At 46.5% G+C, this 26,603-nt stretch overlaps 2 protein-coding genes across 4 annotated transcripts; one reads left to right on the top strand and one right to left on the bottom strand.

Moving 5' to 3' along the window:
• Positions 1 to 1,653: 1,653 nt before the first annotated feature.
• Positions 1,654 to 10,831, top strand: LOC120669605 (biotin synthase, mitochondrial-like). The gene is made up of 6 exons (XM_039949399.1): positions 1,654 to 2,104; positions 8,926 to 9,105; positions 9,290 to 9,396; positions 9,702 to 9,907; positions 10,021 to 10,160; positions 10,373 to 10,831. Exons 1-6 carry the CDS (start codon positions 1,910 to 1,912, stop codon positions 10,676 to 10,678), a joined length of 1,134 nt encoding a protein of 377 aa, XP_039805333.1. The 5' UTR covers positions 1,654 to 1,909; the 3' UTR covers positions 10,679 to 10,831.
• A 685-nt stretch (positions 10,832 to 11,516) lies between these two features.
• Positions 11,517 to 19,980, bottom strand: LOC120669604 (amino acid transporter AVT6A-like). Of its 3 annotated transcripts, none has more exons than XM_039949398.1 (6): positions 19,814 to 19,980; positions 19,238 to 19,694; positions 18,504 to 18,656; positions 18,196 to 18,399; positions 17,434 to 17,899; positions 11,517 to 11,983 (listed from the first exon to the last, which is right to left on the bottom strand). In XM_039949398.1, the coding sequence occupies exons 2-6, from the start codon at positions 19,650 to 19,652 to the stop codon at positions 11,842 to 11,844; spliced, it is 1,380 nt and encodes a 459-aa protein (XP_039805332.1). In that variant the 5' UTR covers positions 19,653 to 19,694; positions 19,814 to 19,980; the 3' UTR covers positions 11,517 to 11,841. The 3 variants fall into 3 exon arrangements, 2 of the variants coding, with proteins under 2 accessions (XP_039805332.1, XP_039805331.1); XM_039949397.1 differs by having other exon boundaries at positions 19,238 to 19,718; XR_005672714.1 differs by having other exon boundaries at positions 11,539 to 11,627; positions 11,702 to 11,983; positions 19,238 to 19,980.
• Between the last annotated feature and the right edge of the window lie 6,623 nt (positions 19,981 to 26,603).

The following is a 26,603-nucleotide window of genomic DNA, read 5'->3' on the forward strand; positions in this document are numbered from 1 at the left end:
TAATGCGCCTCCTCCAACTGAAGTTGCATCTCCTGGTCCAACTGTTGAGGTTGCTCCAGAAGCTTCACTTGAAAATCCCATCTGTCTACTAATGCAGTTTACTTTTATATCAACCTCTGAGCTGATAACTACTTTGTTTCTATTAGAGCTTATCTCAGAGAGGATATATCTGTAAGGATTTCACTCCATTTTCTGTCATTATCATGTGACTAGCTCTTGTTTTCTACCCATGCTGTAGCAATTCGTTGTCATTGCTATACTTGCATCGCACGGTGATGCACGGTGTAGCGGCCTTGCTTGAAATGCTTTTGTATTCTTGGTTTTCTCACGTTACATGTTCAAAAAGGAGAATCTAATCAACTGCTTGTATTATCCAGGTCCCTATCCAATTGTTTGCTCATCAAGAGTGAAGGCTCAAGCCAATGTTCAAAAAAACGCTAGGCGGTATCTAGGCGGTGACCCACCGCCTAGAGCTTAGGCGGGATTAAGCGGGATTAGGCGTTTCAAGGTATTTTTCTAGGCGGTACAATATAATGCGTATACTTCACCATATACTCTAAAAAGAAAAGAAAAAATAAGAAACTAGTGGGCCTTGAATGGAAAAGAAAGACCCAAGGCAGCCCAAATAGCCCACCAGCCCACCTCCCCCACGTTATCTTTCTACCCGTGACCCAACGCCTCCTCACTTCGACGCGACGACGCCTCCCCGTCGTCCTCTCCGCTCGCCCCTGCCTCCTCTGCCCCGCCGCGCCTGCCTCCGCCACCGCCGAATCCTCTTCCCCTGCCTCCTCCTCCTCCTCCTCCTCCTCCGAGCACCTGCCTCAACTTCCTCTACCGCCGCCGCGCCTGTCCCCTGCCTCCTCTTCCGTCGCGGCGCCCATCCCCTACCTCCTCCGCCGCCGCGCGACATCCCCTCCTCTACCGCGGCCACCACAGGCCTCCTCCACCGCGCACCTGCCCCAACCTCCTCCTCCGGCGCGCGCCCATCCTGACCTCCGCCGCCACCATGGGGCGCCTAGGGGACCGCCTACCCCCTAGGCCAAGCGGGACCCCTCCGCCCAGCGCGTAAGCGCGCTTAGGCGGCCGCGGAATTCCGTCTTTTTGAACATTGGCTCAAGCAAGCAACAACTCCCGACCCACTGATCTGCAAAGAGATTGATTTGCCTAGATCATTTTTGAAACATTGTTTTAGTGAAGTCATGTATGAACGCTAGGAATTGGCATTTCATTGTGATTTTTTCCCACTCCTTATGTAATTAGACCTATATCAAATGGATTGCATCATTTTCTATGTATAAATGGTGTAGATGGTTCCAGATCATTTGTACTAACAAGTAGTTATCTTGAATAGCTTGTAATATATTTTGTGTGAATGGCCCTTCAATTTTGATTCCAAACTCACATGACAATAAAGATTTAGACACAACGATTAACTTAAGACACAATGATAATTGTCTTAGCAAGTATACATCTTGTGTTGAGGCGACTGTTTTTTCAAGCATAGTTTTATCCTTATTGATCAGCATCTTTCTTTAGTGTTTATGTTCAGCGTGATTTGATCAATAGTTGTTTCGCAAGATTTTTTCAGAATAATTGTTATCTTGTTTAAAAATTTATACTCGTAGCAACGGGGCATGAAGCTATTTAAAAAAAAAAGTCTCACGAACAGTCGCGGTCACCCTTATCTCCCCTTCCAACTTCTCACTTCAGTTACGCTCACGCCCGTCCGTCTCTTCCGTCGACCGTCTTCCCCAACTCCCGGCGGCCGCGCTCCTCCGTCCTCCCTCCACGGCGCTTGCGACCCGTCCGTCCTGCGCCCAGCAGCCACACTCGTGGCAGTAGGGGGGGCGAGCCGGCGGCGTTCGGGGTCCTCTCGCCGGCTGCTGGCAGCCCGTCTAGACTGGCCGTGATGCTCCTGGCGCGCACCCTGCGCTCCCGCCTCCGCCCGCCGCTCGCGGCGGCGGCGGCGTTCTCCTCGGCGCCGGCATCGGCGGCCGCGGCGGAGGCGGAGCGGGCGATACGGGACGGTCCCCGGAACGATTGGAGCAGGCCTGAGATCCAGGCCATCTACGACTCCCCGCTCCTCGATCTCCTCTTCCACGGGGTACGCACGCCTGCCTTTGCGCGCCTCATCCCATCTGGACGGACACAATGCGATACCAAAATCGCCCGTTATTTTTGCCCCCAATGGACTTAGAACTTCAGCGAAAGTTCTGTATTTAATCTTTCGGGGTTTGGAAGGCCGTAGATTTGCTGCCAAGGCTGGATTTGTGGTATTAGAGATGAAGCAAGTACATTTTTGTTGGCGCCGGGTGAAGATTGCTAGTGGCTTTCGGGGGCCAGTGCCAAAAACGTTTATTTCGGGGGAATTTCTTGTTCAAATTAGCCATATGCTTTAGTACGGGCTCCAAAATTTTTAATGATAGTTATAATTGTTAAGTTATCTGTGGTCAACGGCGGAACCAGGGGGGGCGAGCAGGGGCCACGGCCCCCCCTAAAATCAGTGAAAATTTTTAACCCCCACCTATATTCTAAAGCCCAACACAAAGGTCAATCAATGCAACGATGCTTTGTACTTAAGTTTTTCGGCCATCGTCCTTAACAAACCCAACAACACATATTGAACAGTGCACGTATACACATCTACCTAGGCAGCTAGCTAAATACTAGTCAAATCCAACCCGAAGACTCCAATATTACTCCCTCCGTCACCAAATATAAGGCATTCTGGAGTTTTTAGAATAAATTATGGCTATATAAAAGACTCTCCTACCCCTAATTACCCTAATTATTAAGTATTGGGACTCTATTTGGTTAACTAAATATGTGCTAATAATTAAAGTAGCATGACATTTCTGTTCGCCGAAGGCAAAGCGCCGACGGCAGCTACAGGGACGGCGAAGCCCTTGTTTGCCGTGTGTCAAAAGTCGCGCACACAGCGAACCTTTTCGCCGTGTGTATATATAGGCGCACGGCGAAAAAAAGCGAGAAGACGCCGTCCGGGCTAGCTGACGGCGTCGGCGTCTGTTCGCCGTGTGTCTGCACCGTGGACACACGGTGAACTTTCAGACTTCGCCGTGTGTCCTTGGTTCTGGCACACGGCGAAGAGCAAGGTTTGCCGTGTGCTGGCCCTTGGCACACGGCGAAGAGTAAGGTTTCCTGTGTGTTTTTGCTTTGCCGTGTGTTCTTCTGGCGACACACGGTAAAAGAGGTCTTCGTCGTGTGCCCGAAATAATGCACACGGCGAAGATTCTAGCACACGGCAAAATACCGTTTTCCGGTAGTGAATACCCTACATTTCTAGAAAACCAAATAAATAATGCGGTTTTCAATCATAATTGGTAGAAATAATTAGGGGTAACAAAGTCATTTGTTTAGATAAGTAATGTGTCTGAAATTTCCTAAAACTACACTCTTTGTGGGACGGAGGGAGTATGTTATAATTTTTTTCAGAAAACATGGTCAAACTAAAAAAACGAAGACATTTGATATTATTTTATGAAAGAAAGAGAATACAAATTCGCAATACGTCTGCGAAGTTGTAAAGTGCAAACAGAACATATGTAAAGCATTTTTTCTATCTAAAATATTAGGAACACGTATATATATCTTGATATGTTTCTCACGTATAGTATAAAGTATCTGCTCGGCCCCCCTTATTCAAAATTTCTGGTTCCGCCGCTGTCTGTGGTGGTTCCTTGCTCTGTAATCTTCCATAAGATCACTAGTGATGACTTTATAGTGGATGTTTTATGGTGGGAATCCAAAAAATCATCGCCATAGTTTCAAAATATGCAGCCAAACTGAATAGATATATATTATTAGGTTGAGCAACTCCAGCAGACGCTCTAAACAACCCCTATCTCAAGTTAGCGGGTTAATTAAGCCAAAAAGATGCATTCCAGCAGACTCTACTAGGCTCTCTATTTTTGGGATGCCTCCATATTCCTTCCTCCACCCTCCATTTCTAGGGGGTCTCTAGGGAGCCCTCTATTATAAGTTAGAATTGAGAGCTACTGCTTGAGTTGGAGCAAATTTGGAGGCCTCTAAAAAATAGAGGTAGCCCCTATTTCGCATTTAGAGGGTCTGATTTAAGGGCTGCTGCTGGAGTTGCTCAACTTTTACAACATAACAGAGATCCCGAAATCTTATGTCATCTTTTATAGAATTAAAAGTAGGACTGCACCTCTTCATGTTATTTGGTAGCCACGCTGAGAATGTTGCACCCTTTAGTTTCCTAAAAAGATCACTTACTTAGTTACTTTCGATGGTTGAATTTAAAGCTCCACCTAAAATGCAGAGAAAGAAAATCAGGCATGAGCTACAAGAGTCAAGTGGGATCATCATCCTGAAAATGTTTGTACATTTCTTAAATGCAAATAACTGCAAGTTATCAGCAATGGCAACTTGATTGGTTCTTTTTGCATTTAGTGTTCGGGATTTATTGCTCATATTTATGAACACTGAAAAGTGGTCCCTTATGGTTAGTAGCGTTTTATGATGGTTGGGTTTTAGAGACTTGTTGATTATGTAGCATTGCCTTATGATGACATCCTTTCATTATGTAAAAGCTTATTGCCTGTGAAGGAAAAGATACCAAATGGTACCTACTACAGTATTGTACAACAACAACAACATAGCCTTTTTTCCCAAGCAAGTTGGGGTAGGCTAGAGATGAAACCTGAAAGAAATAAGTTCAAGGTTCAGGCACATTGATAGCTAGTCTCCAAGCGCTCCTATCCAAAGCTATCTCTTTAGAGATATTCCAATCCTTAAGGTCTCTCTTAACTGACTCATCCCACATCAGTTTAGGTCTACCTCTACCCCTCTTTACATTATCGACCCGCTCAAAAACCCCATTACGCACCGGCGCCTCAGGAGGCCTTCGTTGGACATGTCCAAACCATCTCAGCCGATGCTGGGTAAGTTTCTCCTCAATTGGTGCCACTCCGACCCTATCCCGAATAACTTCGTTCCGGACTCTATCCCTCCTTGTGTGCCCGCAAAACCACCGCAACATCCGCATCTCTGCTACACTCAGTTGCTGGACATGTCGCCTTTTTGTAGGCCAACATTCAGCACCGTATAGCATCGCCGGACGAATTGCTGTCCTATAGAATTTGCCTTTTAGCTTTTGTGGCACCCTCTTGTCACAAAGGATGCCAGAAGCTTGCCGCCATTTCAACCAGCCAGCTGAAATTCTATGCCTAACATCTTCATCAATGTCGCCATCCTTTTGTAGCACCGATCCTAAATACCGAAAAGTATCCTTCTGGACCACCACTTGTCCATCTAGACTAACGTCTCCCCCCTCATGCCTAGTCGCGCTGAAATCGCACATCATGTACTCGGTCTTGGTCCTACTAAGTCTGAACCCTTTCGACTCTAACGTGCGTCTCCACAGCTCTAACTTCCTATTAACCCCTGCCCTACTCTCGTCAACTAGCACCACATTATCAGCAAAGAGCATACACCAAGGGATCTCACCTTGTATATATCCCTTGTGACCTCATCCATCACTAAAGCAAATAAATAAGGGCTCAATGCTGATCCCTGGTGTAGGCCTATGTTAATAGGAAAGTCAGTGGTGTTGCCATCACATGTCCGGACAAACGTCGTCGCATCCTTGTACATATCCTTAATGAGGGTAATGTACTTAGTTGGGACTTTGTGCTTCTCCAAGGCCCACCACATGACATTTCTCGGTACTTTGTCATATGCCTTCTCAAGGTCAATGAAGACCATGTGCAAGTCCTTCTTCTGTTCCCTATATCTCTCCATCAATTGTCGTATTAAGAAAATCGCCTCCATGGTTGACCTTCCAGGCATGAACCCAAATTGGTTTTGGGTCACACTTGTCACTCTTCTTAGGCGATGCTCGATAACCCTCTCCCAAAGCTTCATCGTATGGCTCATCAGCTTAATCCCACGGTAGTTAGTACAACTTTGAACATCACCCTTGTTTTTGAAGATAAGTACTAATATACTTCTCCTCCATTCTTCCGGCATCTTGTTTGACCAAAAAATGGGATTAAAAAGCTTAGTTAACTATACTATTGCTCTATCTCCTAGGCATCTCCACACCTCAATGGGGATACCATCAGGGCCCATCGATTTACCTCCCTTCATCCTCTTCAAAGCCTCCCCGATCTCTACCTCCTGAATTCTCCTCACAAAACGTCTGTTGGTATCGTCAAAAGAGTCATCTAACTCAAGGGTAGGGCCCTCACTCTCCCCATTAAATAACTTGTCGAAGTACTCTCTCCATCTATCCATGATCTCCTCATCCTTCACTAGTAGTCGATCTGTCCCATCCTTAATGTATTTGATTTGGTTGATGTCCCTTGTCTTCCGCTCGCGGATCCTAGCCATCCTATAAATGTCCTTCTCCCCTTCTTTCATGCCTAGCCGCTGATATAGGTCATCATACGCTTTACCCTTTGCTACATTCACAGCTCGCTTTGCAACCCTCTTCGCTAATTTATAGCCCTCGATGTTGGCTGCACTCTTGTCAAGGTGGAGGCGCTTGAAACACTCCTTCTTCTCCTTAATAGCCCTTTGCACCTCGTCATTCCACCACCAGGTGTCTTTCCCCTCCTGTTTGCCTCCCCTACTCACGCCAAACACCTCTGAGGCCACCTTCCGAACACATGTTGCCATCTTTAGCCACATGTCATCTGCGTCTTCTCCTTCTTCCCAAGGCCCCTCACATAGCATCCTTTCCTTAAACGCTTGTGCCGCTTCCCCTCTAAGCTTCCACCACTTTGTTCTCGCAATCTTGGCAATCTTGGCACGTTTGTCCCGGTGGACACGTACCCGAAGACGAAAGTCCGCCACCACAAGCTTGTGTTGAGGGACAACACACTCCCCAGGTATCACCTTACAATCTAAGCAATCACGTCTATCCTCCCTCCTAGCAAGGATAAAGTCGATCTGTCTCGAGTGTTGTCCACTACGAAACGTCACAAGATGGGATTCCCTCTTCTTAAACACGGTATTCGCTATCAACAAGTCGTAGGCTAACGCGAAGTTCAACACATCCTCCCCCTCTTGACTCCTGCTATCTAGAGTTTCTCGCTGGTAGGCACGGTATTAACCATGCTATCTAGATCTTCCCAGAACTGCATCTTGGTGTTCTCACTAAGGCCTACCTGAGGGGCATAGCCACTGATCACATTCAAAACCGAATCTCCAACTACCAACCGGATTAGGATAATCCGGTCGCCTTGCCTTCTAACCTCTACGACTCCATCCTTAAGGTTCCTATCAATCAAGATGCCTACACCATTCCTACCCGGAGTTGCTCCCGTGTACCAAAGCTTGAAGCCAGTATCCTCAACCTCCTTCGCCTTCTGGCCCTTCCATTTAGTCTCCTGAACGCATAGAATATTTACACGCCTCCTAATTGCTACATCAACTAGCTCTCGCAACTTACCCGTTAGGGACCCTACGTTCCAGCTACCTATACGAATCCTAATTGGCTCGGCTAGCTTCCTTACCCTTCGCACCCGTCGAGGGAAGTGCGAAGACCCTTGCTCATTTTTCACTACACCCGGGCGTAGATGTAGTGCTCCATTCAGGTGACGACCCGACCCTTACTCACTTATCATCGTACCCAGGTCATGATACGACGCGCCCTTGGGGGGATGGCGACCCGGTCCTTGCCCATTTATCACCACACCCGGGTTCCGATGTAGCGCGTCGCTAAGAGGGTTACGCCCCAACGAGTTTCTTGTGGGTTTCAAATCCATTAGAGTGGCTATTTTTATGCTGGTTTGCCAAAACATAATGCAACCCTCCTCCTTTATTCGGGCTTGGGACCGGCTATGCTGAGACGACTCAGGAGAGAGAGTCTTCCAGTCAGCATAGGCGGAGTTAGATGTCAAGTTGTGTGTTCACAAGTTTATCAAAAACATTTTTTTAGAGCAGAAAGGCAAATTGCCCTGCCTCATTCATTAACAAGGCAGAAGGTTCACAGCATTTCAAGCTTAAGCAGGTTAAAGACAGGGCACAGCAGAGGGGGAACATCCCTACAGAAAACACCGCCCTTACTGAGCCTACTAGCATTTTAGGAAACAGTCATACAGGACAGCGATGAAGAAACAAAAGAAAACGCAGAAGCGGACGCGCGAAGCGCTGAACATCTTTAGATGACACTGGCTTCACATGCTCAGCCATTAGTCGCATCTTGAGTTTCTTCACGCTGCCTTTAGCGCCAAAGGGCTTGAAACAGCCGCCTCCAGGAAGCCGCACCATTGGGTGACCCCAGTTGACACTTGGTTCTTGAGCATAGGTTGCCATGTCGTCATACAGCGCCAGATCCTCCTGAGAATGATTTTTGTACTTCGCCAGCTCTGTTGATGGAAAATCATATCATTCCTGGTTAGCCAAATCCCCCAGCAAACTCCCGCAGAGATGCAATTTAAGATTTCAGAGTTACCCCCACAGGGCCACTTGCAAGCCATATCCTCAAAAGACTTAATACTGGTGCAGAGATGATTATTAACGTAGTCCCACATATTTCTAGCAACTATACAATCAAAAAACAATGGGGGATCGACTCATTTTCATTACAAAATTGGCAGCGTAGCGGTTTAAAGATATTTCTCTTGATTAAATTGTCAGCAGTCATCAGCTTATTATGCGATAACAGCCAAAGAAAGACTTGGACCCGGGGAAGGATCTGGATTTTCCAAACTGAAGGAATAAACACAGGGCGCACCCCGCGAAAGTTAATCACAGCATATAAGGATTGAGTAGTATAGATACCCTTACTGTCATATTGCCAAACTAAGGCATCACCCTCATCATTGTACTGGACACTTGCCACTATCTCTTTGAGATCATATACCAGTTAATAGGGTATCATCAATTCTGAAGTGCCATTTGCTTTTCTCATTATCAATCAGCTACTTTTTGTTTCAGGCTCAGGTCCACAGAAATGTGCACAAATTCAGAGAAGTGCAGCAATGCACACTTCTTTCAATAAAGACTGGTGGATGCAGTGAAGATTGTTCTTACTGCCCTCAGTCATCAAGATACAACACTGGATTGAAGGCCCAGAAATTGATGAACAAAGATGCTGTCCTAGAAGCAGCAAAAAAGGTACTGTTAGTATAATAATTGTCTGGGAGGTGAACAAGTTCAGCTGTTGCTTTTTTACTGTCACAAAATGACAATATAAACCTTTCATTTACTTGTTGAATGTAGACTAAAGGTCAAACATCACGAACATAACCTGCAAATTTTATGACACGAATATATTGCTCCTTCTAACTTATTTTTACAGGCGAAAGAGTCTGGGAGCACACGTTTTTGCATGGGAGCTGCATGGAGAGAAACCATCGGAAGGAAAACAAATTTCAATCAGATTCTTGAATATGTCAAGGAAATAAGGTATTCATTGGGATCATTTATTTTTATACAATAAAAATGTGGTCTATGGTGCATGTTCTGCATAATTATGCAAAAGTTCTGTTATCATGCCTTTATTCGCCTTGTTTTTTAGAAATAAACTAGCTTTCATCTATCCACCTATGATATACATGGTCATTTACTTAAAGGTCTTAATTGTATGGAATATGATGATATGTTTGGTCGACAGAAGTTTTCTACATTATTATTATTATTATTTTACTTTAAGCATTATTATTATAGTTTATTTGATCACTTTAGCATTCATTGGATAATTAACTTTGCAGGGGTATGGGCATGGAGGTCTGTTGCACGCTGGGCATGATAGAGAAACAACAGGCTGAAGAACTGAAAAAGGCTGGACTTACAGCTTACAATCATAACCTTGATACATCAAGAGAGTATTATCCCAATATTATTACCACAAGATCATATGATGATAGACTGCAGACTCTCCAGCATGTTCGTGAAGCTGGAATAAGCATCTGTTCAGGTGATTTTTCCAATTCACTGCAAAATAAACATTCTTCTACTAGTTCAAAAAAAAAATCTGGGAAATATATTGTTCTTTGGTGTATAATTTGGTATAACATTTCTTTTATGCAGGTGGAATAATTGGTCTTGGAGAAGCAGAGGAGGACCGTGTGGGGTTGTTGCATACACTAGCCACCTTGCCTACACACCCAGAAAGCGTTCCTATTAATGCATTGGTTGCTGTTAAAGGCACACCTCTTGAGGATCAGAAGGTATTCCGTACTGCTGATTATCTGCCATTATCTATAGTTGAGATGATTGCAGCTAGTGTGTGAGCCTGCATTGCACACATGAAAAACATTGCTATAACACAAGTCTTTGATTGCACAATGTTGACTACAATATGCAGATTATAACCTGCTTTAGGATTACACATGCTGCTTTTCGTTTGTATTTGTTTGTGCTAACTAGTGTTCTACATCAGCCTGTAGAGATCTGGGAAATGATCCGCATGATTGCCACTGCTCGGATCGTGATGCCAAAGGCAATGGTGAGGCTTTCGGCAGGCCGCGTACGGTTCTCCATGCCAGAACAAGCGCTCTGCTTCCTTGCTGGGGCCAACTCCATATTTGCCGGTGAGAAACTTCTGACTACCGCGAACAATGACTTCGATGCGGACCAGGCAATGTTTAAGATCCTAGGTCTTATCCCCAAGGCCCCAAGCTTTGGTGATGAAGAGGCGGCAGCTCCTGCTGACACCGAGAGGCCTGAACAAGCCGCTTCAATGTAAAGAAAAATGTGAAACAAATTACCGATTTTTAATATCACCATTACTGCGATACTAGCACTAGTGTTAGCTAGAGCTAGAGCATTGTATTGTAGAAACCACTATTTTGTCGTCGCTTGAGACAATAAAATAAACTAGGCCCACTGCATGCTTCTACTGTTGTCTTCTCTTTTATCCATTTTAGCTCATGTACTTGCTAGGTCAGCCAATCAGCTCTCTGAATCGGTCTAGTTTCATGTAGCACTTAGTGTTTATCAGATCTTCTCTTTATAAGGATCGGTTAAATGAATGAAGGGAAGGCTATCCGATACTCAAAAAATGTGTTGGGTTCTTAGCCACAAATTAGTACTTTTCTTACCACGTTTTTATGCTAGGCAAGAAAATTAGTCAAAGTTAAGAGAATATTAGTAAAGGTTAGGATACGCTCTCGCTAGCTCCCTAGCTCCCGCATGGATCCGATCCTTGTGAACTATTTTGTATGTGAACTATCAAATATCAATATGGACAGGAATATCAATATGTATCTCGCTAGCTCCCTAACTCCCGCATGCATCATAGAAGATACCAACAAATGTCAATATGGTATGTGAACTATTTTGTTTCATGGACAGGAATAAAACCCTCGTGCTTGCATTTGTTATGGTCCACAAAAGGCTAAAAGCCACATGAGCTTCATGAAAGCAAACATCAGTCTAGTGATAACATGTGCGTCTCTAGCTCTCTTGTTATACTGCAATAGTCCATAGTCTACCATCTTCCCCTAGCGGCACAATGACACGATGATAACAAAGTCCACTTGTAGCACATTCACAAATCATAGCACGCTCGAAGGGCCATCCCATGAAAGTAAAATGTACATTCAGTTGCAGAAGGAAGTCCATCATAATAATAACTCTATAATTTCACATTTAATACAACTACCCCACTTTTTACTGTACCGAAGCACTTCAGTCTGAACTCTGAAGTTTGTGCATCCTAGTATACGTACGTACATACATACACACACATACATACATACATACATACATGAAACTCAACATGATTGAGTCGACCTTGCCCGTGAAACAAATCATCAAATTCAATCACATGAAACCTTTAAATGAATCTTTTATTGACTACTAATGTACAAACCACCATGAAGACAAATCTTCAGCAGATTTTCCAGTTCAGGCCTGGGAAGGAGCACTTTTCTTGTGGAACATTTTGTAGGCATCGCTGTACACCGCTACTACATTTGATACAACCGCAAGAACAATCATGAAGACAGCCAAAATCTTGTCCCACTTCTTTGCTATACCGTGTGGATCCCTGAGACATCAGAAGCAGATGGGGTTAGAGGTCACCAATCATAACCACAATTGAAAGAGAGAGAGTAGGAGAAAATAATGGCTTGTATTCCTCCAACCCCTAGAAGGGTGAGTATATATAATACCTATACATGGGCCTCTAGATGAGCCTCTATACACATGGGCTCAATATACTCCAACACCCCCCGCATTCTGAACTACCGGTGCAGCGGTGTTCAAGACTGGACAATAAAAAAACTAACACCCCCGCAGTCTGAACTACCGACGCAGCGGTGTTCAAGACTGGACAAGAAAAGAGTAAAAATAGAGTACAAAGGGCAAATACCCCCCGCAGCCATAACTAGCCACCGGCTATGTTGAGGCTGGATCGAAACTCCGAGAAGGTCGAGAAGGTCGAGAAGGGCAGCCCCTTGGTGAAGATGTCAGCAAACTGGGAGGTAATCGAGACATGGAGTACCCGAACATCGCCGATTGCGATCTGTCGCGCACGAAGTGTAGGTCGATCCCCACGTGCTTCGTCCGCTGATGCTGGACGGGGTTGGTGGAGAGATACACGGCACTGACGTTGTCGCAGTAGACGAGCGTGCTCTTGGCGAGCGGGCTGTGGAGCTCCGCCAAGAGCTGTCGTAGCCAGGACGCCTCCGCTACGCCGTTAGCGACAGCCCGGTACTCCGCCTCGGCACTGGAGCGGGAGACAACCGGTTGCCGCTTGGACGACCAGGAGACTAGGTTGCCACCCAGGAAGACGGCGTAGCCGGAAGTGGAGCGACGAGTGTCCGGGCAGCCAGCACAGTCAGCGTCGGTGTAGACCACCAGCTCAGCAAAGGACGAGCGGTGAAGCACCAGGCCGAGGTCCACAGTGCCACGGACGTAGCGGAGGAGACGTTTCAGCGCAGCAAGGTGTGACTCCCGGGGATCATGCATATGGAGACAGACCTGCTGGACAGCGTAGGTGAGGTCCGGCCTGGTGAAGGTGAGGTACTGCAAAGCACCAGCCAGACTCCGGTAGGCAGTAGGATCAGCCACCGGATCACCCAGATCAGCGGACAGCTTCGCCTGAGTGTCGACAGGAGTGGAGCAGGGCTTGCAATCAGTCATCCCAGCCCGCTCCAAGATATCGAGTGCGTACTGCCGCTGGTGCAGAAGAAGACCAGATGGGCGAGGCTCAACAGTGACGCCCAAGAAGTGGTGGAGCTGACCGAGATCCTTCATAGCAAACTCCTTCTGCAGAGATGAGATGACACTCTGAAGCAATCGCTGACTAGAGGCTGTGAGCACAATGTCATCAGCGGAGAGCAGCAGATAGGAAATCTCATCCCCACGACAGTAGACGAAGAGAGACATGTCAGACTTGGCCTCGGTGAATCCCAATGTCAGCAAGAACGTGGCGAACCGAGAGTACCAAGCCCGAGGAGCCTGCTTCAGTCCATAGAGAGACTTGTTGAGCCGGCAGACCATATCCGGACGACTCGAATCCACAAATCCCGCTGGCTGAGCAGTAGACAGTCTCTGACAGAGTGTCGTGAAGTGACGCATTCTTCACGTACAGTTGTGCACAGGCCAAGAGCGCGAGAGCGCAAGCGAGAGGACCGTGCGCACCGTAGCGGGCATCACGACTGGGCTGAAGGTCTCATCATAGTCCACACTAGGCCACTGAGTGAACCCCCGGAGAACCCAGCGAGCCTTGTAGCGCTCCAGTGTGCCATCAGCCCGACGCTTATGCGTCCAGATCCACTTGCCAGTCACCACATTGCAACCAGATGGACGCGGCACGAGGTCCCACGTCTGGTTGGCAAGAAGAGCCGCGTACTCCTCTTCCATCGCGCGACGCCAGTGAGGATCCGCCAAGGCGTCGCGGACAGAGGAGGGTACCGGAGAGACCCGCGGCTCTCCCTCGGTGGCGGAGAGAGTCGCGGCCTGAGACGCCATCCGCCGAGTCACCATGGGATGGATATGCCGAGGATCCCGATGGATGACTGGCGGGTGGTATACCTCCGGCTCGGCTCGAGAGGGAGCCGGAGGAGGCGGCGTTGGCGTCGCAGGAGCCTTTGTACCAGGAGGCGGCGCCAGTGTCGGCGCCGAACGACGCCGGTACACCTGCACTGGCTCAGCGTACCGCTGCGGTGTCGGGGTCGGCGCCGAGCGATGCCGGTACACCTCCACCGGCTGAGCTTACCACGCAGGTGCAGGTGAAGGCACCGGGGCTGCGCGTGGCGCAGCGGGAGACACCGGGTCCGCGCGCGGCACGACCGGAGGTCCGGGTACCGCACGTGGCGCGACCGCGGGCACCGGGGCCACGCTCAACGCAGCAGGGATCATCGGAAACGGTGCCGGCGTGCCGGGAAAACCTGCAGGAAAAGGACAGACAGGTAACGGTGGCTGAACCACCGGGTCAGTCGGAAACAGAGACTCCAGCTCGGGGTCAGGAGAAGGTGTAGATGAGGTAGAGTAGGAGAAATCCGACTCGTCAAAGACGACGTGTCGGGAGATCAGGACGCGGCGAGAGGTGAGGTCCAAGCATCGGTACCCCTTGTGGTCAGGGGAGTAACCAAGGAACACACAACGAGTCGAGCGGGGCGCCAGCTTGTGAGGAGCAGTGGCGGAGGTGTTAGGGTAACACGAACACCCGAAAACCCGAAGGTGGTCGTAGCGAGGAGGGGTACCGAAAAGAGCGTGGTGTGGAGTGGGAGCAGGAGAAGCAGTGGACGGAAGACGGTTGAGCAAGTAGGTGGTAGTGTGGAGGCTCTCAGCCCAGAAGCGCGGGGGCAAAGAAGCCTGGATCAGAATGGTGCGCACGACGTCGTTCGTCGTGCGAATCATCCGCTCAACCTTGCCGTTCTGAGGAGAGGTATACGGACAAGACATACGCAGCTGAACACCCCGAGAGAGGAAGAAAGAACGGGAGGTGGAGTTGTCGAACTCCCGCCCGTTGTCACACTGGACGGCCTTAACGGTGAGGCCGAACTTAGTGGACACCCAGGCAAAGAAGTGGAGGAGGGTGGGGAAGATCTCAGACTTGGCGCGCAAAGGAAACGTCCAAGAGTAGTGCGATAAGTCGTCGACCACCACCATATAGTACTTATAACCAGAAAGGCTAAATACAGGAGAGGTCCACAGGTCACAGTGAACAAGGTCAAATGCATGCGTCGCATGCGAAGAAGAAGAAAAAAAGGAGCGGAACATGATGACCGAGCTGGCACGCATGGCAGAGGGGCTCAGCAAGAGCCCTAGTACCAGGAACATCGGTACTACGACTGAGCTGAGCCAGAACGTCGCGGCCAAGGTGACCAAGACGGCGGTGCTAGGTGGTGGAAGACGGCGTCGCGGCAAAAGCGGCAGACCAAGACGGCCAGGGCGAAGAAGAAGGCGAGAGTAGTGCAGCGGAAGAAGGAAGACGAAGGGTGTAAAGGGGCCCGTGCTATCACACCGGAGTAGCGGACGCCGGGAGGCCGAATCCTTTACAGTGAGGCCAGAAGAATCAAAATCGATGTAACAAGAATTGTCAGTTGTAAACTGACGAATGGAAAGAAGGTTATGAACCATCCGAGGAGCAACAAGGACATTGGGAAGACGAAAAGAGCCAGGAGCAGAACCCACGGCGGTGACAGGAAGGCAAGACCCGTCACCAACCATGATGGTAGGACAAGAGGGGTGTGGGGGTCGGACAGACGAAAGGATACCGACATGTGGGGTGGTGTGGAAGAGGCACCCGAGTCGGCGATCCACTCAGTGCAGACCGGTGGCGTCCGCCCTATGGCGCTGAAGGACTGCGCCAGTGCGGCCTGGTCCCACCCCCAGACCAGGTCGGCTACTGGCTGGGTGGAGCGGGCGGTGTCCAGAACGGCGCGAACATGGGAGCAGCAGCGGCGAGCATGACCGCCGGGTGGGGCTGAGGATGAGGGCCTGCGAAGGCCTGGACCTGCGCGGCGGGCGTGACAACCTGCGCAGCGGCGAGGGAGGCAGCGGCCCGCGCGGGATCCCTATGCGCGACGGCCTGGGCGGCGTGCGCGGCAGGGAGGCGGCAGCGGCAGCGGCGCGGCCCGCGCCCTGGAGCGGAGGAGGCACCTGGGCGGCGGCCTGGAACAGAGGCGCGCCCTGGAGCAGAGGAGGCACCTGGGCGGCTGCCTGGAACAGAGGAGGGGCAGCCCCCGCGCCCTGGAACAGAGGAGCGGCGGCAGAACGGCCCGAGCAAGACCACACGCCCGCGGCCGGAGCAGACGGGGCCATGGGGCCGGCCGGGGGGGGGGGGCACGTGCCCAGTGCGCCCGCAGGGACGGCGGCGGCAGCCTGAGCCAGGCCCTGCGCCAGGTGTGCAGCGGCGGCGGCGTCGTCCTAGGGGCGTGGCGGCATAGGATGGGGTGCGCCTACGCCTAGCGGCGGCGCGCCAGCCCCTGGTCGCGCCAGGCATGCAGCGGCGGCGACGGTGGCGCCCAGGGGGCCGTGCTGCGGCATGGCCGCGGGCAGGCCGGCCGTGGGCGGCGCGGCGGAGGAGGGGCTGCGCCCTGCGGCCTGCATGACGGCGACCTGCGCAGCAGGGGGGCCACCCGCGCGCGCCGAGCATGCAGCAGCGGCGGCGAAGGAGGAGCCGCGGGCGTCCTGCGCGGCGGCGTCCGGATCTACGCCGCATTGGGAGAGGTCGAGCAGGGGAGGGGGGCCGCCCGTGCGCGCTAAGCCAGCAGCAGAGGCAGCGGCGGCGGCCATGGCGCCGGGAACAGAGGAGTTGGAGCCCCACGCGCACGGAACAGAGGAGGGAAAGGGCGCGGCTGTGGCGTGTGCAGCGCCAGCGGGCGCAACCCATGCGCCAGTGGGCGCGGCAGCAGCGGAGGCGGCGGCAGAAACAGAGGAAAGAGCAGCGCCAGAGGAAGGAAGGGGAAGGAAGGAGGAGAGGGGTGGAGGTGGAGGTGGCGGCGGCCGGCCGTCCATGGCCGCAAGGACGGCGGCGGCGGTGCCTACTGAAGCAGGAGGCGGCGCCTGCCCAGGAAAGGAGCGTCTGATACCATGAAAGAGAGAGAGTAGGAGAGAATAATGGCTTGTATTCCTCCAACCCTAGAAGGGTGGGTATATATAATACCTATACATGAGCCTCTAGATGAGCCTCTATACACATGGGCTCAATATACTCCAACAACAATAAAATGTCATTCAACAACTATCATGGCAGCAGCCAATCCAGAAGTGCATTCAATTTATGCAGCTTATTCATTAGGATTATTACATTTTTACAAATTAGCAGCATGCACTACAGTCGTAATCGGCAAATGTATTTTAGAGTAACCATAGACAGGGTTGGTTTCCTTTTATTCTCATTTGCCGCATGCTCAGAGGTCAATCAACATTCTAGTAGAACTACAAAGAAAAGAAAAGTATACCATACTAGGAGAATCTATCTGTTGGAACTGGAAGTAAACTGCTATTACAATTATTTTAAAAAAACTAACAGCATCAAGTTACCTTAGAGTGATTGCAGCTGGGAAAATAAAGGCAATACAAACAGCAGCAGTAGCTCCAGTAAATTGAAAAGCATCCCATATACTAGGAATGAAGTTTGCAGACCCAAAAATCACTAGGAGAAGCACTGCTGTCATTGCACTAAATCTCTTGTTGTCAGAAGACAGAGGCCTTGCAGAAGCGAAGAGAAGCCCATCCAAATTAAGACGCAGTGCATGGAATATCATGGGGAACACGAGCATAAGGTGAACAGCATAGCTCACTCTGACAGCATCATTTAGAACTGAACTATATGGGATCCCCAGATTTGAATCAAAGTTGGAGAGCACATCAGAGAGTGTAGACTCGCCAAAGAGGAGGTATCCAAAGAAACTTGTTGTGATGTAGATAGTCGAGCACAGTGTCAATGATGTATGCACTATTGGCTTTATCTGCGAAGAGTCCTTTAACTCATTATGAATTGGGTGAACTGCAAAGAGTAAATCAGTACTCCTTAGAAAGCTGAGAAGCAGGCATTTTTCTAGGATTGGTGAGTGCACAAAAAAGTCGAAGATGCAAGTGGCAGGGATAACACCCAAACTGGACTATGACCATTTATTTCATTTTTTTTACCATTATATATGCATTTTAAGCCCTTGACACTTCCACACTTACGGACTCAAAATTTCCATAAATGCAATTATAAAAAGTATCAGGGTCCATCTTTTCCGTACTCTTCATAACAAAATTGTTTTTTTTGCAGTCAGAACTAGAATTTGTTCATACCATTGTAATGGCAAACGTAAGCAGTGACAAGAACTGGTACCGCTGTAAATAGTTCCCAAACAGATGCCAAATCAGGAACCACCGGAAACAGCTTGGGCATTGGAATTTGTCCACCTATCAACTTGACAATAGCAATGCCTGCAGTAATGATAACAAATACAACAGCCAAAGCTACAGATATTGTGGACGTATAGCTCAATGAATCTGCAAGAAAAAAAAAAAGAACACATAAGTGTAGAATGGAACCAAATATCCATTAATCTTGCAAATTAGAGCTGTAGAACTTATTCTTTCAATCATTTGCTTACCAATATGCTTCAAGCATGCTAGTGGAGTAAAAATACAAAGGGTTGTAACCAGGAGAATAAAGAAACGGCCGTTCCACCAGTGCATTCCGAACCATCCTTCTAGAACACCATAGTGGTGTTCACCACCAGAATCAGTTCCAGAAAGCACATCACCTGCAGTAAAAGAAACAAACACTTGCATGTCAGTAGGGAACGATATCAACATTTGAAGGCATCAACCAGAGAGACCTTGGAGTGGCATTTTATCAAACATAAAATGTAAATTGCAGCATATGATGCTGACAAAATTGTTCAGAAGGTATCTATAGAATATCTGTAGAAACACAAGCAAAAGAAAACCCATGGGATCTCAAGCCTAAGACAGTATTAGAAAGTACAAGGATGCTGACAGAATTGTTTTGCAGAAGAATCGCACATAAATTTACTGAAAAGCAGAAAAAAAATCCAAGTCTTTGCCCCAGCATTTCACTTTTGTTCAGTAACTTGAAGTGTGTTGTACAGGCAAGAGGCAGCAACAGTGGGGGCAACATCTGCTCCTAAGTCCAAAGGTAGGTCAAGAACAGTCCATAAACTCATTGATTTACTACTTAATCTAAAATCGAAGTTAAATTTCTCAGACCAGGGACTAAGGCACCACAGCAACCCTGACAAATTCGCAGTAGAAAGCAGCAGGTGCGTGGACAGTCATACTGAATCGAAATTCAGGCTGCGCCCAGATGATAAGTTGAGGTTACCAATAATGATCATGTAGACGATCATAACGCCAACGTTGTTGATGACGACGCAGACCTGGAGCAACCTCCTGCCCCACCACCCGAAGGCATCCCCCATGGCGGCGCCGTAGGACCGCGCCCCCACGGCGCGGCTGAACCTCACGAGCAGCTCGATGGAGGCGTCGGTGAGGAGCGCGGCGAGCACTATCATGACGAGCCCGGGCACGAGGCCGAGCACCTTCATGGTGGCCGGCAGCGCCATGATGCCCGCGCCGACGATGGTGGTGGAGAGGTTGAACACCGCGCCGGCGAAGGATGCACCGCTGAACTCGTGGAACGCGGAGGCGCCGGCGTCGTCCTCGTCCCCCTCTCGCTTCGTCGGGAGCAGCGGGTCGCTGCCCCCCGGGAAGCGCTCGTTCCCGCCGCCGCCGCCCATGGCCAATCTCCGAACAAAAGCAGAGCAGCGGATTCTTGCGCTCTAGTGGAAGAAATCGCAAAGAAGCTTTGGGAAAATCAATGAAATGAACAGCAAAAAAGCTAGGATCTTTGTATCAGCAGTGACTACTGACGCTCGTCGAACAGATTCAAGAACCGCACCAATTTCACAGGACAGCAGAAATAGCCGAGAATCTCGCGGGACAGGGTAGGATATACACCGAAGCAAGAGAACACCTTGGGATTGGCTGGGAAGAGATTCTCCCCCGGGCCGTTGAGGCGACCGAAGTGGAGGGGACTAGCGGAAAGCGGGTAGAACAGGAACAGGAAGAGGGGACTAGCGGAGTAGCAGAAACCGAGAAGCGCAAAGTGACGCTGTGTTGGTCGGCTGTTCCGTACGCTGGGTGTGGCCTCGATTTTTTCTTTCTTTTTATCCGGCTCATCTAATACTATTTCACTTTCTATTTCTATTATGTCGGTCCATATTAATTCAACACATGTTCTCGTATCAATTAGTCGGCTACTCAGTTCTCGATTTTCTATCCAGGAGGTGATAAGAAACTTGCAGGCCTCATTTTACCATTATTTTAATTTTGTTAACAGATTAGGATGGACCAATGACACGTATGATTCTCATTTCTTTCTTTAGGAGTTGTTTGGTTTCAGGGACTAAACTTTACACTATGTCACATAAAAAAGAATCTTTATATTTATTAGTATTAAATAAAGTTTGATTGCAAAATAACTGTAGAATTCTGGGCTAAACTGCGAGACGAATCTAATAAGGTATATTAATTCATAATTAATGAATTGTTACTGTAATATTACTGTAGCAAATCATAGATTAATTAGGCTCATTAGATTCGTATAACAAATTAGCACTCATCTGTCAAAAAAACTGATGGAAACAAACATAGTCTTAGCTTTTTGCCTTTGTGCATTAGGTACGGGGCGTTTATTCATCGCGCATGCTTTTGCGCGCCGCTGCGTCGCCGGAGGCTTTCTCCCTATTCTATTGTACAATCTGTTTAGCGTCTTGAAGTGTTAAGCAACATTTAGAATTCTGGAACATTTTAAAGTGTTTATAACATTTACTCAGAACTTTTTCAAATGTTCTAATGTTCATGTACAATTTTGAAATGTTTTACAAACATATATGAAATGTTTCGAAACAATTTGAAATATTATCCAAACAAACTTGAAATATTTTTTAATCATTCAAAACATTATGAAGTGTTTAACACTATTTATTGGAAACTTTTCATGTTCCCAAACAAATCAGCATGTTCCGGAACACTCTGAAATGTTCCAAAAGAAAGTCCTCAATGTTTCAGAACTTTTTCCAAATGTTCTAATGTTCCAGTACAATTCTGAAATGTTTCTCCAAACATATCTGCAATATTTTACAACCATATTTGAAATATTTTGAAACAATATGAAATATTTCCAAACAAACCTAAAAATATTTTTTAATCATTCAAAACATTATAAAGTGTTTAACACTATTTATTGGGTAGTTTTCATGTAAACACTGACCGGCTGAGCTGAAATGGCTGGGCTGGAGATAACCAGCTCCAGCCAGCGCCAGTCAGGACCAGACCAGCTGATTCTGCAACCATTCATCATCTTCTGCAGGCACACGCAAGCTAAGCCAACCATTCATACGATAACACTTTTGAAAAAAGTTCAGGAACACTTTTGAAAATGTTTCGGAACACTATTGAAATGTTCCAAAATTTTATGAATTGTTTCGGATTACTTTTGAAAATATTCTGACAGACTTTTTGAAAACCATATTAACGTTCCGGAACAATGTTCCAAAACACTTGTGACAATGAAACATTATAGAAATATTCCGAAACTCTTTTGAAAATAATGCAGAATACTTTTTGAATTGTTCCGGAACACATTTTGAAATGTCCCGGAACACTTTTGAGAACCATCTTAATGTTTCGGAATAATGTTCCTGAGCACTTTTTTGAATTGTTCCAGAACACTTTTGAAAAATGTTCGGGAACACTTTTGAAAATATTCCAGAATATTTTTGAAATTTGTCTTAATATTTCAAAACAATGTTCCAAAACACTTGTGACAATGTTCCGGAACACTATAGAAATGTTCCGGAACACTTTTGAAAATATTGCGAAACACTTTTAAAATTTTTCGAAACACTTTTGAAAATGTTTAGGAACACTTTTGAAAATGTTCCGGAACACTATAGAAATGTTCCGGAACTTTTTGAATTGTTTCGGAACACTTTTGAAAATATTCCGAAACACTTTTTGAAAACCGTCTTAATGTTCCGGAACAATGTTCCTGAGCACTTCTTTGAATTGTTCCGGAACACTTTTGAAAAACATTCGGAAACACTTTTGAAAATATTCCATAATATTTTTGAAAATCATCTTAATGTTTCGGAACAATGTTCCAAAACACTATAAAAATATTCCAGAATATTTTTTGGAAAATGTTTCCCAAAAGTGTTCCGGTCTTAATGTTCTTTCAGATCTCTTTTGAAAATACTGCGGAACACTTTTTGAAATATTTCGGAACACTTTTGAAATTGTTCCGGAACACTTTTGAGAACCGTCTTAATGTTCCGGAATAATGTTCCTAAGCACTTTTTTGAATTGTTCCGGAACACTTTTGAAAAACGTTACACTTGAAAATATTTCAGAATATTTTTGAAAATCGTCTTAATGTTTCGGAACAATGTTCCAAAACACTTGTGACAATGTTTCGAAATACTATAGAAATGTTCCCGAACACTATTGAAAATATTGCGAAATACTTTTGAAATATTTCAGAACACTTTTGAAAATGCTCAGGAACACTTTTGAAAACGTTCCGGAACACTAAAGAAATATTCCGGAACTTTATGAATTGTTTCGGAACACTTTTGATAATATTCCGGAACACATTTTGAAAACCGTCTTAATGTTTAGGAACAATATTCCGAAACACTTGTGACAATGTTTCGGAACACACTTTTGAAAATGTTCCGGAACAATTTGGAATGTTCTAGAACACTTTTTAAAATGTTTCGGAATACTTTTGAAATGTTTTGGGAACACTTTTGAAAAAGAAACACTTTTGAGAACTGTCTTAATGTTCTGGAACAATATAGAAATGTTCCGGAACTCTTTTGAAAATACTGCAGAACAATTTTTGAAATGTTTCGGAACATTTTTGAAATTGTTCCCAAACGCTTTTGAAATGTTCCGGAACACTTTTTGAAAAACAGCGGCATTATGAAAACAAATATATCTGTAAAGTATTAAACAATTAAAATTATTTACAAAATACCCTTAAACAATTTGAACTGTTATCGAAACACTAGGAAAATAAATTTTCCAGAACATTTACAAAATACCCTTGAACAATTTTGCTTCATTGGATATAGTGCAATGAAGCGATCAATTTGAAACGCATCCGCATGCCAAAACAAAAGAATTTTTAACTGTGAAAACAACTCAGAAGTACAGAACATTTCCAAACAATTTTTATCAGAACATTTCCCATTAAATACCACTTCTGAAGCAAATGACAGGCCTAACATCCAATTAGCTTAATGGGCCGGACCCCAGCTTCCGTTGCCGCTCGCGCCATGCTGATGCACGCGCGGCGCGCGCCCGCCCGCGGCCCGCCCATGCTTCTGCGAAGCTGTCGCCTGAAATCGCTTAAAGCGACAAATAGACGGTGGCTGTGAATCGCGGTCGCGGCCGCTGTTGGTTTCGGCGAGCGTGGCTGTGAATCCGTTGCGGGTCTCTGTTGAGACTTGCGGCATTTTTTTTGTTCATTTTGGTGTGACATTGAAGAATACTAGTACTGTACTCCCAGTTGGTAAGCTCAATGATTACTACTAGCTGGTTTAATTTGTTAGTGCCATGTCAATGGTTTGAGGTGGGGTTGCGCTAATTTAATAGCTGTGCGCATACTAACCACGTTGGCGGTTGAATATCATCACACCATAGATGCTCAATCTAATTTTTCCGGTTATCACGTTGCCGGGGAAATTTAATTCCAAGCTTGAATCCATCAATGCCTCGGCTTGAGCTCAGCAAAAGCTGAACATTTGTTCTTCACGGCGCTCACATCAAAACTACGGTAGTACTGTACTACCTCACTTCCTGGGGAAAATATGCAACTTCACAGCATCTGCAGGTGCCCTGAACTTTGTCTTGGATTAATTAGGCCGTGCGTACGGTTCCTACAAAAACTGAGGTTAGAATATTTTCCCCTGAATTAATTACTTTTTACCGGACATTATATAGATTTTATAAGATAGAGAAGAGAGAGAGGAAAAGGGTTACTCCAAACTCCAAAGCCACAAACTGAAACTGAAACTACTCGTCCCGATATGGATTCTGGACCGTGTCATAGATGTAGATCCGATGCGCGGTATATATAGGGGTGAGGAGATCTTGAGATAAAGAAATCAGCAATCAAGATCTCCTCAGGTTTATCTAAGAGCATCTCCAATAGTTCGCTATCCCACTTCCCCATTTTTGTTTTTTTGGGAAAAAACACACTCTCCAATGGTTCTCATCATAATTCTACATCTCCTAACAATTGGCATATTGCCCATCTTTGTGCGTAAAGATACGCACGACTCCGTGACTCCCGATCCATTTTCTGGCGGGCGATTTTTCTCCCCGCCTCTTCTTCCCGCCCTCGACAACCCTGCCCTCGTCCTCCTTCGCGCCGTCCTCGTCAAGGAAGCAAGGCTGCCACCGTCCTAGGTACGATTCAGGTAACATGGATCCCATCTATCTTCTAGTTTTTCAATCCGCCATGGGTTGGATCTAGGGATGTAAATTGATCAGATACGGACGGATATTACTAATATTGTATTTGTTTTCATATTTGTGTTTGAATACACAGTCGGATACGGATAGTGTTAGTTTTTGCCGGATAAGATTGTAATGGATATCGACATCATAAAAATGTAACTTTTGAGCATTCGGATACGGATCGGTTATAGATATTGGATACTCGGAATCGGATATGGACGGATAAAAACCCTTCCAGACCGGATCGAATTCGAATACGGTCGGAAAATATCCATACCATTTACATCTCTAGTTGGATCCATTAATGTTGTGGAGTTTAATCCTGCCGCCGTGTTGGCTGTTGTGCCCTGCGCTGGCCGCCATGCATTGTGCCTGCACTGGTAGTGCTCTGCGTTGGCTGCCCTGCCTGTTCTCTGCGATGGCCGCTCTGCCTTGTGCTCAGTGCCCTGCGATGGCCATGCTCTTGAAAGTGAAGACCATGGAAAGATGCATGTACATGCTAAAACGTAGCCTGCCCTATGCCCTGCGCACGGCTGACACTAGGAGTAGGCCCGACTGCTGTGTTCTTGGCTAGCAGCATCTTTATTGTACTGTCCAACGATTTGTTATTTATTGTATTTGAATATATGATGCTTTTTTACAATACATGATGCTTTATTATATTATTCATTGCTGATTCCATTTTTTTGTTAGGATAGATCAAATGTCCAATAATTTATTTTGGACAAACATGGTCAGTGGTGAAGAAGATGTTGCTGGTCTGGAGGACCTAAATTTTTCTTTACCAAATGGGATCCAACACACTGATGAGACAAGTACAGAAGTTCAAGAAATTGATGTGCACGGCCCTACTGTTGCCCCATGCCCTCGCAGTTCAAGACCAAACTCAAAGAGGTCAAAAAATTTTGACCCGAAGGAGGATTTAGTGGTGGTCTCAGCTTGGCTTAATATTAGCAAAGATCCTGTGCATGGAGCTAATCAATCTAAAGGAACTTTCTGAAGCAGGATTCATACTTACTTTGATGAAAACAAGACGACTCCTTTTTTAAGAACATAGAGTTCTATTATGCATAGGTGGATGACTATTTTGAATCAAGTTAACAAGTTTTGTGCCTGCTATGAAGCAATAGAGCGTAGAAATCAAAGTGGTGCAACCATTCAGGACAAGGTAATTGTATTTCTATTATTTTTTTTCGTTTCGTTCATTTGTTAAGACAACCACATTGATAAGTACTTATATTCATTTGTAGATATCTGACGCAGCAGAGATGTACAAGGAATTAGACCAAGAGAACAAGGCGTTCACTCTAATTCACTGTTGGAACAAGTTGAAGAATGAAGACAAGTGGAAGACAAAGAGAAGAGAGATGGCTAACCAAGACAAGAGGCCAAAAATAAGAAGCAGAAGGTGAGCGTACAGTCCACTACGATGCAACAGACTGAAGCACAAGAAAATGACAATACACCCGTGCAAGCACAAGCAGAAGGTGGACCTATACAACAAGAAGGAGAAAAGAGGCCGCCCGGTCAGAAGAAGGCAAAAGAAGCTCTTAAGCGAAGAGGTGGTGAGGCTTGCATGGAAGCTTTGGACAAGATGTGGGCAAAAAAAGAGGCATTTGACAGGGAGAAAGAAAAGAAGAAAGAGGAAAGATTCATGGCTGCATTAGAGCTAGAGAAGGAAAAGGTGGAGGCAGACCTCATGGAGAAAGAAGACAAGATTATGTCAATGGACATGACCTCATCCTCACGACCCCGACATAACTACAGTACTATCAGATTATGCAAGCGAAGATCGTTGCTCGTCGCCTATCCAATTAGAAATACCTTGATGTTATTTTATTTGAAACCAAAAGTTTAGTTTGATTTGGTGAACCAATTTGCTTTATCATTGTTCTTGTAATTTCGCTTCACTGAACCTTTGCATTATCGTTTATGGAGCTGCAAAATTTGGTACTTATCCTGCGCATGGTTTTTTTTTATGTCAATGAACCAGCATGCATGCCGGCGGCTGCACCCAGGTGCTCTATATACAAATGAACCAATTAAAATATTGCTTCATCACTAATTACAATAGACAGAGTCAATCAACAGAATCAATGTGGTTTTCAGAAATAAAATAGTGCTTAGTACATGAGCAATACATCGACTATTGAATCAAA

The sequence above is a fragment of the Panicum virgatum genome, chromosome 4N (assembly GCF_016808335.1).
Source record: "Panicum virgatum strain AP13 chromosome 4N, P.virgatum_v5, whole genome shotgun sequence".
Classification (NCBI taxonomy): Eukaryota; Viridiplantae; Streptophyta; class Magnoliopsida; order Poales; family Poaceae; genus Panicum; species Panicum virgatum.